Source organism: Engystomops pustulosus, chromosome 10, assembly GCF_040894005.1.
Source record: "Engystomops pustulosus chromosome 10, aEngPut4.maternal, whole genome shotgun sequence".
Classification (NCBI taxonomy): domain Eukaryota; kingdom Metazoa; phylum Chordata; class Amphibia; order Anura; family Leptodactylidae; genus Engystomops; species Engystomops pustulosus.
In genome coordinates this window covers 20748754-20761797 of record NC_092420.1, presented here as the reverse complement: position 1 = coordinate 20761797, position 13044 = coordinate 20748754, and the positions used below count along the sequence as shown (strand labels likewise).

General features: G+C 46.1%; 1 protein-coding gene across 4 annotated transcripts in view; it reads right to left on the bottom strand.

Moving 5' to 3' along the window:
- CFAP20DC (CFAP20 domain containing) overlaps nt 1–13044 on the bottom strand; it is a 236681-nt gene that overhangs the window by 193233 nt on the left and 30404 nt on the right. For all 4 annotated transcript variants that reach the window (XM_072126665.1, XM_072126663.1, XM_072126664.1 and 1 more), the window contains exon 5: nt 4325–4397. In XM_072126665.1, coding sequence (XP_071982766.1) covers nt 4325–4397 — 73 coding nt within the window. The remainder of the gene's footprint in view (nt 1–4324; nt 4398–13044) is intronic.

The window sequence follows — 13044 nt, the reverse complement described above, 5'->3', positions numbered from 1 at the left end:
GGGAATTGGAAATTTTTCTCGTCACGAATCCGAAATAAACAGTCGGTAATTATCGAGTCCATGGAAATGAGACCTATAGTAGCAGACGTCTCCGTCTACATCTCAGCAGATGGCCGCACTTAGTCACACATGGGATACGTACGCTATAAGTATTGCAAAAACTTTTCACCTATCGGGAATCAGCTAGGCAGGAAAAATAGGAATGTGTTAATTGTTTGCTCGGATTGTATTTTTTTTCCTCTTGCGCACCAGATCTGAAATGAAGGACGGTCTTAGCTCGCCGTTTTTTTTTTTTTTCCTTAAATGATGAACGGCCTTGTGCGGCCTCTCGCCTGTTTATGCAGCAGAATGCAAAAGGACCAAACCAACCTTGAAGCCGACATTTTCATCTGTATGCAAAGACGTTACATGCTGCGCTACATACGTACGCAGATTTTACGCTGAAACATGAAAAGCGTTTGCTTTGTTCGTGACCTTTCGATTAGCTCGGTTGCTCGCAGTTGATGATGAGGATGCATTGAGCTGTCTTTATTTTCTTGCTGAGAACTGGAAAGTGATAGCAAATTATCCCTGACCATCTGAAAGCCACCCGATAAAATAGCAAAATCAAAATTAGACCCATTGTCGCAGCAGATAGCGTAATGTCCAAGCGGCTGCAGGTGCACAAAACTATTACTGCTCCCTGATGGCAAATACTTTAAACTACATAGGAAAACATTCAAAGTAAGCGTCACTTTGTAGTAGTAGCCTGCTGCATACACCTTGCCTCTAACTTTTTTTGTTAGGGGGGTCCTGTCAGTATCTTGCTGCTTCATCATTTCCTCTGACTGTTTCTGTTATGGGGTCCTGTCAGTATCCTGCTGTCTAGTACTTGTCTCTGACTGTCTCTGTTATGGGGTTCTGTCAGTATCCTGCTGCCTAGCCCTTGTCTCTGACTGTCTCTGTTATGGGGGTCCTGTCAGTATCCTGCTGCCTAGCCCTTGTCTCTGACTGTCTCTGTTATGAGGTCCTGTCAGTATCCTGCTGCCTAGCCCTTGTCTCTGACTGTCTCTGTTATGGGGGTCCTGTCAGTATCCTGCTGTCTGGTCCATGTCTCTGACTGTCTCTGTTATGGGGTCCTGTCAGTATCCTGCTGCCTAGCCCTTGTCTCTGACTGTCTCTGTTATGAGGTCCTGTCAGTATCCTGCTGCCTAGTCCTTGTCTCTGACTGTCTCTGTTATGGGGTCCTATCAGTATCCTGCTGCCTAGCCCTTGTCTCTGACTGTCTCTGTTATGGGGGTCCTGTCAGTATCCTGCTGCCTAGCCCTTGTCTCTGACTGTCTCTGTTATGGGGGTCCTGTCAGTATCCTGCTACCTAGCCCTTGCCTCTGACTGTCTCTGTTATGAGGTCCTGTCAGTATCCTGCTGCCTAGCCCTTGTCTCTGACTGTCTCTGTTATGGGGGTCCTGTCAGTATCCTGTTGCCTAGCCCTTGTCTCTGACTGTCTCTGTTATGGGGGTCCTGTCAGTATCCTGCTGCCTAGCCCTTGTCTCTGACTGTCTCTGTTATGAGGTCCTGTCAGTATCCTGCTGCCTAGTCCTTGTCTCTGACTGTCTCTGTTATGGGGTCCTATCAGTATCCTGCTGCCTAGCCCTTGTCTCTGACTGTCTCTGTTATGGGGGTCCTGTCAGTATCCTGCTGCCTAGCCCTTGTCTCTGACTGTCTCTGTTATGGGGGTCCTGTCAGTATCCTGCTACCTAGCCCTTGCCTCTGACTGTCTCTGTTATGAGGTCCTGTCAGTATCCTGCTGCCTAGCCCTTGTCTCTGACTGTCTCTGTTATGGGGGTCCTGTCAGTATCCTGTTGCCTAGCCCTTGTCTCTGACTGTCTCTGTTATGGGGGTCCTGTCAGTATCCTGCTGCCGAGTCCTTGTCTCTGACTGTCTCTGTTATGGGGGTCGTGTCAGTATACTGCTGCCTCGTCCATGTCTCTGACTGTCTCTGTTATGAGGTCCTGTCAGTATCCTCCTGCCTAGCCCTTGTCTCTGACTGTCTCTGTTATGAGGTCCTGTCAGTATCCTGCTGTCTGGTCCATGTCTCTGACTGTCTCTGTTATGGGGTCCTGTCAGTATCCTGCTGCCTAGTCCTTGTCTCTGACTGTCTCTGTTATGTGGTCCTGTCAGTATCCTGCTGCCTAGCCCTTGTCTCTGACTGTCTCTGTTATGGGGTCCTGTCAGTATCCTGCTGCCTAGCCCTTGTCTCTGACTGTCTCTGTTATGAGGTCCTGTCAGTATCCTGCTGCCTAGTCCTTGTCTCTGACTGTCTCTGTTATGTGGTCCTGTCAGTATCCTGCTGCCTAGCCCTTGTCTCTGACTGTCTCTGTTATGGGGTCCTGTCAGTATCCTGCTGCCTAGCCCTTGTCTCTGACTGTCTCTGTTATGGGGTCCTGTCATTATCCTGCTGCCTAGTCCTTGTCTCTGACTGTCTCTGTTATGGGGTCCTGTCAGTATCCTGCTTCCTAGCCCTTGTCTCTGACTGTCTCTGTTATGGGGGTCCTGTCAGTATCCTGCTGCCTAGCCCTTGTCTCTGACTGTCTCTGTTATGGGGTCCCCTGTCATTATCCTGCTGCCTAGTCCTTGTCTCTGACTGTCTCTGTTATGGGGTCCTGTCAGTATCCTGCTGCCTAGTCCTTGTCTCTGACTGTCTCTGTTATGGGGTCCTGTCAGTATCCTGCTGCCTAGCCCTTGTCTCTGACTGTCTCTGTTATGGGGTCCTGTCATTATCCTGCTGCCTAGTCCTTGTCTCTGACTGTCTCTGTTATGGGGTCCTGTCAGTATCCTGCTGCCTAGCCCTTGTCTCTGACTGTCTCTGTTATGGGGTCCTGTCATTATCCTGCTGCCTAGTCCTTGTCTCTGACTGTCTCTGTTAGGGGGTCCTGTCAGTATCCTGCTGCCTAGCCCTTGTCTCTGACTGTCTCTGTTATGGGGTCCTGTCATTATCCTGCTGCCTAGTCCTTGTCTCTGACTGTCTCTGTTATGGGGTCCTGTCAGTATCCTGCTGCCTAGCCCTTGTCTCTGACTGTCTCTGTTATGGGGTCCTGTCATTATCCTGCTGCCTAGTCCTTGTCTCTGACTGTCTCTGTTATGGGGTCCTGTCAGTATCCTGCTGCCTAGTCCTTGTCTCTGACTGTCTCTGTTAGGGGGTCCTGTCAGTATCCTGCTGTCTGGTCCTTCTCCTTACACTTGCTGCATCTCTAATATAAATCTAATGTAAAATCCAATATAAACTCCTTGTAACTCTTTCTATTGGTATCCGCGTTCAGACCAATCCTGGAAACAGTTAAATTTCTATTCTGAATGAAACACTTTTCGGTTATTTTCCCTGCGCATACACTTATTTTACATGCTGTACATGCTGTGAGAATTTTCTGTATTAGAAAAAAAAACTAAGAGCATTTATTGTGACTAACAGCTTCCATCTCACCCGGCAGATAACATACTCCACTTGGTAGCTTACATTAAAGCGCACCTAGAGGAAGCACAACTGTGACAGCCATTACTTTGTTTTAATCCCAGTGTTTACTTTACTCTCGTTTCCATTTCTTTCCCTTTGTTATTCTTTAAAAAATATAATAAACATATAAAAAAAATACATGGATGTACCAAATTCTAAAACTGATGTATGTAATAGATGTCTATTCACAGGTTTTATATAAACCCTTTCGTTTTTGCTCCCCTTCTTTAAAAATCGGTCAAGACATTACCGTTTTTACATATTGATTGATCGTTACTTTATCGGACACGGCGATACCTAAAATGTTCATGATTTGAAAAGGGGGGGGGGGGTGATTTGAACTTTTATTTTTTTTTTTTCTTTATTGAAATTTTTTAGACCCCCCAGGGTACTTTAACCCTAGGGGGTCTGATCGATTCTACCATATACTGCCTTACAACAGTACAGCAGGAAATGGGTTTTTTTCAAATGATATGTTACCGCCACAGAATGACAATGCCTTGAGTCCTGTACAGAATCCAGTCTGTCATACAGATGGATCGTCGCTCTCCCGATGACGTCACCGGGAATGACGGTCACAGCCAAAATGGCATGCCGATGACATGTAAAAATGTAATGCTCGCGATCAGTGCTTGGAGGTAACAGTGGGTGTTTGCCACAATCTGCAGCATGACTTTGAATACAATGAAATTAGTTTAATTACTGTTTTCTTGGTTCAGTACATTAAGTCACAATCTCTAATGTGAAATGTGTCGGATACAATTAATGGCTCATGCTGCTAATGCAACTGATCTGATGTAAAACAGAAATAATACAGACACTTCTGCTACTCACAGGAGTTCAGCGGAGAAATCTTGTCCGAGCGGGATGTAGAGCTGCAGGACCAGGAATCTCTGGATCAGTCCAACTAGAGAGGTCAATAATAAGAGATTGAGTCAAGATTAATATTTGATATGTTATGGAATATAGGTGAAGCGACAAGGTTACACAAGATGGTCACATTAAGTGACCCTCCACCCAGAAGATTGACTACTCAGTAGGCATGAACATATCTGGTTCTGCTCCAGTAGAAGAGGTCTCTGTTGCTTTATTCCTCTCCACCATCAGGTCTCTGGTCTCTTTGAAAACACCAGTTGACTTCTTCAAGTTGAAGAGGTCACACAACCCCCTAAACTCACCTAAACCTGGATAATGGAGGAGGTGGGTGCCTATGGCTTTCCCTAAAGAAGTCAGACAATGGGGCTCATTTACTAAGCGCATTTTCGTCGGGTTTCCCGACGATTTCCGTTTTGCACTGCATCACACCGGGGATTGTGTTGCACGCGATCGGCTTTTGGCGCATCGGCGCCGGCTTGCATGGGGGGCGTGCTGTCGGACAACCAGACGGATTCAGACTGCGCGCAAGATTTAACAAAACCCATGGAGGGCCAAACAGAGAAAGCAGAAGTAGATTGGAGGACACAACATATGTTAACATTACATGCCTAGTACATGACCAAAGTTTTAAATTTTTTGGGGTAAAGGACCACTGTAAGGTTACATGTACAAGACCATGTGTGCATTACAGGCGTAAAACAAGGGGAAGGGATCCACTGTTTTCCGTCCATCACAGCAGGGTGGACATCGCTGGGCGGACATTGCTAGGTGAACGCTGCTCACCCCACCCATGTCCATAAGAAATTATCACTGCAAATCATGGCAGGAAGAGGACCTACTGGCTCACTCATAGTGTGGTCACAGGGCCTCGCAGCACTGTGACCTTGCACAATAGAAGTCAATGGGGGGGGGGGGGTTATCTGCCATTTTTGGAGGCTAGCCCATGATCCCCTCCCCACGGTGGGATTGATTATTTTGCTGGTAAAAGCAAATGCCACATGCCCAGAAAGTTGCCATTGCTTCTTGTTACCCTCCCTCTACTCTACACAGTGGGGCTTATTTACTAAGGGTCGCGGATCGCACTTTCGCCGGACTGTTCACGGTTTTCAGGATTTGCGCAGCTTTGACAGGCATTTAACAGGGGTTTGTGCTGGGATTGTCAGTAAATGTGCCCCAGTAAGTTTACAGAGCAGTTTAGACCCAATGCTTTCTAAGGAATTTCCTTCAAAAGAGAAAGCCCTCACCATACCACATGGCTTTCATACAATAATCTTATAATGAATGCAACAAAAGAAAAAGCTTCTGAGATTTACATCCAGCATATAAAACATGAGGCGCATTGCAGCTGGTTTAACATTAAGGTCAAGTGTTCGTGGAGGGCCCGGACAACGCTAACGGAATAGTAAATCATGTAGTGTCCTCAACTACTGGAGCTTAACTGCAGTAAAGAAGCACTGCAGAGATAATTCTATCATTATACTCTTAAATCCATCATATATATATATATATATATATATTCACACGTTAGTATGAATACAGTCTTAGCCATATTATTTTCTTGCATTCACTTGTACCTGTATGTCTACAGTAAAGAAGGTAACTGTTCACTGCGGACCCCTAACTCTCTCTCAAGACTTATTTCCCGCTAGGGTGCACCAGGCCCTAGCATCCCTTCCGGAGAGCAGCAACACGTGGTGACACCTCGATGGTGGCTGGCGGATCCAGCATAACGTGGGGCTACCCCTAAACTGGACACTGCAGATCACTGGGCAAACACCTTGAAAATCGGCAGCAGCAAATCCCTGACTATTGCCAATGTTCACTCCTCCTCCTGTTTTTAGGGGGGAGGGAAAGAACAGGGCAGTGGGGCACATTTACTTAACCGGTCCTGTCGCGATCCCCGAGGTGCGTTGTCCGACGAGGATGAAGTCCGGCGCGATTCATTAAGATCGTGTGCCCAATATCCTACATGTGTCGCTTCCCCACTGAGGTCCGCCGGAGTTCACCTTCTTCTTCCTGGTGCATGTGAGTGCTGATCTTGCAACAAAATTTGAATTTGAAATCCGGCGCTCAGTCCGAATCAGTTGGGTAGTCCGACGGCCACGCCCCTGATTTTTGTTGCATGAAAGTCGTCGCGATTGCGCCAAAATCCGATCGCATGCGCCAAAAACCCCCTGTTAAATGTGGCGCAAATTGGAAATAGTCAGATAACCCCACGGAAATGCGGTGTGCGGACCCTTAGTAAATGTGCCCCAATGTATCTCACTATACCGTGGGATACGTCCTCGACCACAATGTGTGAGGACACGTCATATTCTTACAACTGAGGGCTAAAACAAGAAGTTCAGGTAGTCAGAAAGTGTCTTAGATTTTTAGGAGGATATAAAAGCTGGGAAAAGAAATGGGTGCTGTATGGAATAAAATGCCGGAGTGCTTCTTAATTTTTTTTTTTTTTGCAGCATGTGTGTATCGTGTGTAACATGGAAGTCTATTGGTTAGCACTGCAGCTCTTTTTTGGCTTTGATTCCAGGCAGTTAGTATCTTCCCCCCTGTGTAATACCTCCAACATCAAAAACACCAGCAAAAAGTCTTGTTACGGTCCCCAGCTACCATCCCATCGAGAGTTAACAGTACTGTTGCCGTTTGAAAACAATAATATCGACTGAGCAGTACTCAAGGGGTTAACACACACAAAAAATAAATCTTCATATCAAAGAAGCATAGCAAAGAAAAGAACAAGACGGATGTACATGGGGTGAAAGTGAAGTCAGTCTGCGTCTCTCTGGCATCGATTCCCGCTTCATCGTCGTTGCACTTGTATCTCACAAGTCATGAGATGTATCAGGGACCATTTGGGATTATTATGACTCCACTTAGGAATCTATAGACACAGAGGGAAATATATTGTTGAGGCTCTCAGCGGTAAAAGCCTGCTGCGGAGCGGAGGACCGCACGTGTACAATGAACCCATTCTAGAGATGCAGTAATATCCCTGTACGTCATATTGTGTATGAAAAATATAATGCATAGATACAGGAGGGACACACAGAAGAGATCTTCATCTCAGAGACCTCATGGATAGAAGACAAATGTGTGCTTAAATCTATATGGATATATAGTGTATATATATCTATATAAATAGTGTCTGTCTGTATATATATATATATATATATATATATATATATATATATATATATACAGTATGTATAGATATACGCATTGAATAAACTATGTATATATATTTTTTTACTGTTACTTTTTTGTTTTAAATATGTTTAAATTATTATGTATGTTCATATTATTTATAAAGCTGTATTTATGTATATGTATAATTGTGTGTTTATGTGTCTTTCTATGTATTGTGTAAAGTTAAAGGGCTCCTAGGTAGTATTGCATGTGTACCTTAAAGGAAATCTACCATCAATATCCATCACACAGGAGCACATATCTGACTTCTGAATAGGGACCCCCTACCCCCTCAGAAAATATACATACCGTATTTTTCGGCCTATAAGGCGCACCTCTAATAAATGCCTGCTAAGACATCTAGGTTCATATATAAGGCGCACTGAAGTATAAGGCGCAGGATCAAATGGAGTACCTAAAAATGACCAGCAGGTGGCAGACCTGTGCACAGTTCTAGCCAGCTACACTTCCCAGGAAACTTGTCTTCAGCGTGTCTGAGAGCTCCGATCTCAGAGGTATGGGCTGCTGGGGGTTAATGCAGGGTGATGCAGCAGGGGTTAAGGGTCTCCCTCTGCCCCTTCTCCTTCCCTCCTCAGCCAGGGTGTTATTCCTGTGGGGTTCCCTGTGGCTCCTTCTCTTTCCCCTGTTACAGGGCTGGCAGGTATGGGGGATTGGTTACTGATGATGATGATTGCCTCGTGGTCGGCACTATGGCAGCTCCGGTCTCTCCGTGCTAGGGGAGGGCAGGATGGGGGCACTTCAGGAGCTAGGGACCCTGTATACAGTGTGGGAAGGTGCAGGAAATTTCTGGGGATGTAGCTATTAAGCACTGGTAAATGTACAGTACATCTTGTCTGTAGTACATCTCTGTATAAGTTCATATATAAGGCGCACCGGCCTATAAGGCACACCTTTGACTTCTGAGACAATTAAAGGATTTTTGAAGCGCCTTATAGGCTGAAAAATACGGTATTTGTATACTCACACATGTATACACTGATGCGCACAAATTCATGTACTGATATATACATTTATACACTTATGTGCACATATATACAATGATATATACATTTATACACTTACACAGATCGGTCCCAGTAGCTGCTGACCACATGGGGGAAGTACACGGCAGGAATTAGAGATGAGAGATTCCTAGTCCTGTTGTTCTGCTGCCCCCCCCCCCCTTATCTGAGTTGCCGATTCATGCTGTGTACTGTGGAAGATGTGCGCTGTTATATACATATTAGGGTACATTCACACGCGGTATGCCCGCCGTGTGCTGGAGTGGAGGAGGAGGTGACCTCTCCTCCCTCCATAGAGAATAGCGGCGCACGGCCGCACACACAGCGAAAGATAGAGCATGCTATCGGATCCCGGATCTCCGCCGTGCCGCTATTGCTGTCTATGGGGACGTACATGCGGCCGCATGTACGTCCCCGCAGACGGCCGTGTGAATAAGCCCTTATACTGTACAATGTGCAGCATAATGGGGCAGATTTACTTACCCGGTCCATTCGCGATCCAGCGGTGCGTTCTCTGCGGTGGATTCGGGGCAGTTCCTCCGATGTCACTTTTTTTAAAAAATGCAGCGGTTTCTCTGAATCCGTTGGGTTTTCGTTCGCCACACCCCCCAATTTCCATCGCGTGCACGCCGGCGCCGATGCGCCACAATCCGATCGCGTGCACCAAAAACCCAGGGCAGTTCAGGGAAAATCAGCGCAAATCGGAAATATTCGGGTAACACGTCGGGAAAACGCGAATCGAACCCTTAGTAAATGACCCCCAATATGTATATAATGGTGCACATCCTCCACTCTTCAGTGTGTCAGATCAGATGGCAGGGTCCCCTGACACTGCAGGCCCCATAGCAGCTGCTACGGCTCCTACCGCTGTAGTGACACCTCTGACCGTGACTGTTCTTTACTATTATTTGTTATCTATGGACTCCTTCCTTCTAAATTCCACTTGTTATTCTATGTCAATGAGTCAAAACAGCCCTGGGGGCCTTACCAGAGCCATTCTCAGCTGTAGCTTCACAGGCTGTTACACTGTGCATTTCCACCTCCAACTTTGTGAGATTACATCAGGAGAGAGCAGGTGGTAAGTGCTGAGGTAGGGGGAGGGGAGACCGTGTAAAAGCTTTTGAAGCTGCAGTAACGTCCCAGAGCTCTTTTGGTTCATGTGCATACTTTTAAAAGTTGATTTTAGAAGGAAGGAAGCCATGGATAACACAATTAAGAACTTTACCACATTTACAGAGCCTTGATCTATGAGTAAGTGTCCATGGATTGTCACTATTGATTTTGATGGTAGATTTCCTGGGTTCTACATTTTCTTGCACATTCCCAATCGCATATGACTTTCGTGAGCTGTGGATGGAGACCTAGCTGCTGTGACTCATCTACTGCTGTGACTCTTGATAGCAAGATGGAATTCAGCAGAGATTACACTGATGTGGCAAGTGCACTCCCTACCGGAGGAGGCAGGAGAGGGTCACACACGCCAATGAGAAGAGGTCCCCGTAGCAGCCCATGTCAAGTAAGTGACAGCATGCTCACAGTCAGAACATTACACATTGCTGAGGTTAATCTACATCTAAAAACCAATCCTCCACCAAGAAAATGAAATTTTCCTGGGAATTTGGCTAGTAGTACTAGTCCTAACATACTAAGCCTCCCTGCATAGATCAGAGACCTGAGGAGGAAGGCAGAGAAAGCGCCGGATACACCCGGTATGTGGAGAATGGGGCGCCAGGCTAGTTATGCCTAATATATAGTTATATGTGATTTTTTGGGGGGGTAGGCAAGGGGTTACCTAACTTTTGCTTACAACCAGAGGAAAAGCAAATATGCTGGTACCTTATGCCAGACTCCTTACACAATTTCATCATTAGGTCCTAACACAGAAGGATAAGGCTTTTAGACTGAATTCATTGCAATGAAAGGCATCCTGCTCAGATCATCAAAAACACCTGAAAAGAGACTAAAAAGTGCATTTTAGGCTTTTCATCTGCTTTTGAAGCATTGAATAGGACTCCAATGATACGACGTACAGCTGAATACAGGCAAATGGATGTGAAGGACACAGAGGCGCTTCATGTCCCTTTCACAGGCTTATGGTTTAATGAACAGAGCTCCATTCACTGAGCTGAATGGTCAACCACATGGCACCGGTGCGCAACAGATGACAAAAATAAGGGGCATACGGGGGCATTGACTTCATGATAATGCAGTGGGTGGTGATGTCCTGGTGTTACTCACAATAACTGGAACATGATGGGTGGCTACAAATCCTAGTAAACTGCAGGGATTTTATCTATATGTCTGCTCCTTCTATGAGCCTTCTATGAAGTCTTGTTTTAAATTGATTAAAGGGAACTTCTCCGTTTCTGGGTCACCTATAAAATAAATATATGGCCTTGGAGGTGGAGTGCACTGTATGGGGGCACCAAGCATGAGCCAATGAAAGGGAATGGATTTCAGACTCATTGGGGAGAATTTATTAGGACTGACTTTCCCGAGTTGGAGATGGAGACCTAGCTGCTGTGACTCATCTACTGCTCACTCCACCCCTCTCCATTCTCCATGAGACTGGAATGGATTTCAGACTCATTGGGGGTCATTTACTAAGGGCCCAATTCGCGTTTCGTGTTACCCGAATATTTCCGATTTGCGCCCATTCTCCCTGTATTGCCCCGGGATTTTGGCGCACGCGATCGGATTGTGGCGCATTGGCGCTGGCATGCACGCGATGGAAATCGGCGGGCGTGGCCGAACGAAAACCCGACGGATTCGGAAAAACCGTCGCATTTAAAACAAAAAATCTGTCGCAGAGCTTGCACTTACCTTCACTCAGCCCGAGCCGGTGAACTCCAGCGCGTTCCGATGGGGCAGATTTACTTACCCGGTCCATTCGCGATCCAGTGGCGCGTTCTCTGCGCTGGATTCGGGTCCGGCCGGGATTTATTAAGGTAGTTCCTCCGCCGTCCACCAGGTGGCGCTGCTGCGCTGAAAAGCATCGGAATGCGCTGGAGTTCACCGGCTCGGGCTGAGTGAAGGTAAGTGCAAGCTCCGCAACAGATTTTTTGTTTTAAATGCGGCAGTTTTTCCGAATCCGTCGGGTTTTCGTTCGGCCACGCCCCCCGATTTCCGTCGCGTGCATGCCAGTGCCGATGCGCCACAATCCAATCGCGTACGACAAAATCCCGGGGCAATACAGGGAGAATCGGCGCAAATCAGAAATATTCGGGTAACACGTTGGGAAAATGCGAATAGGGCCCTTAGTAAATGACCCCCATTGAGGGGAATTTATTAGGACTGACATTCTAAACTCCTGTCTTAAAATTTGCGCACTGAACTTTTGTCGGACTGTGCACGTTCTTCATTTGTAAAACGTCTTGCACAGGTATAAGAAGTGTCTGCCCTGCGATTGTGTTCCATGCGACACTTGTGTGGCGCAGCTGCGCTGGCTTCCATACAGTACAAATTAGGGGGCGTGCCATCAGACGGTCCGGCTGATTCGAACAGAGCACCGTATTTAAAGGGGTTGTCCACTTTCAGCAAATAATTGATATTGTTTGTATAAGGAAAAATTATACAATTTTCCAATATACTTTCTGTATCAATTCCTCACAGTTTTCTAGATCTCTGCTTGCTGTCCTGCTATAGAAAGCTTCTATATTTATTTCCAGTGGACAGAAATCTGTCCATGGTCACACAGGTGCACGGCTCGTTATAACCCACATCTCTAATTACTCTCTGTGATATAACGATCCGTGCACCTGTGTGACCATGGACAGATTTCTATCCACTGGAAGTAAACATAGAAACTTTCTATAAAAGGACAGCAAGCAGAGATCTAGAAAACTGTAAGGAATTGATACATAAAGTGTATTGGAAAATTGTATAATTTTTCCTTAAACAAACCATATAAATTATTTGCTGATTGTGGACAACCTCTTTATCTTTCAAATTGGGTTGCACGCCCTATGTTAAAGATGCACCACGAAAAAGATGTTGATCTCTGTCGGGCCAGTGAGCGGAAGCGACATATTCATAATTTCTGATGTACAATCTTAGTGAATAACCGCGCACAGCATTATAGGCGGTCAATGCACTTTTAATGAACCCTAGTGACTTTGTAATCATCACATGCCAGGCCAGGTGGGTGGCAGGAATAATTCCCTCACAGTCTTCTCCATTTTTCCAGCAGGGAATATAGTAAATATGGTGGGTCGCGGTGTTCCCGCCTCTCCCTGTCCCCTGTCTGCCCCGTCACACTCCAAAGCAATGTACTGGGAATAATGGGGAGTTAAATGAGTATCATGGATCTCCCCTATTGGCTTTAATAGGGCTGGACTGACATCTTCACTCATTGTGGAGATATTAAATATGAGTCATATTACACTCTATACCAGTGGTGGCTAATCTATGGCACGGGTGCCAGAGGTGGCACTCAGAGCCCTTTCTGTGGGCACTCAGGCCATCACCAGA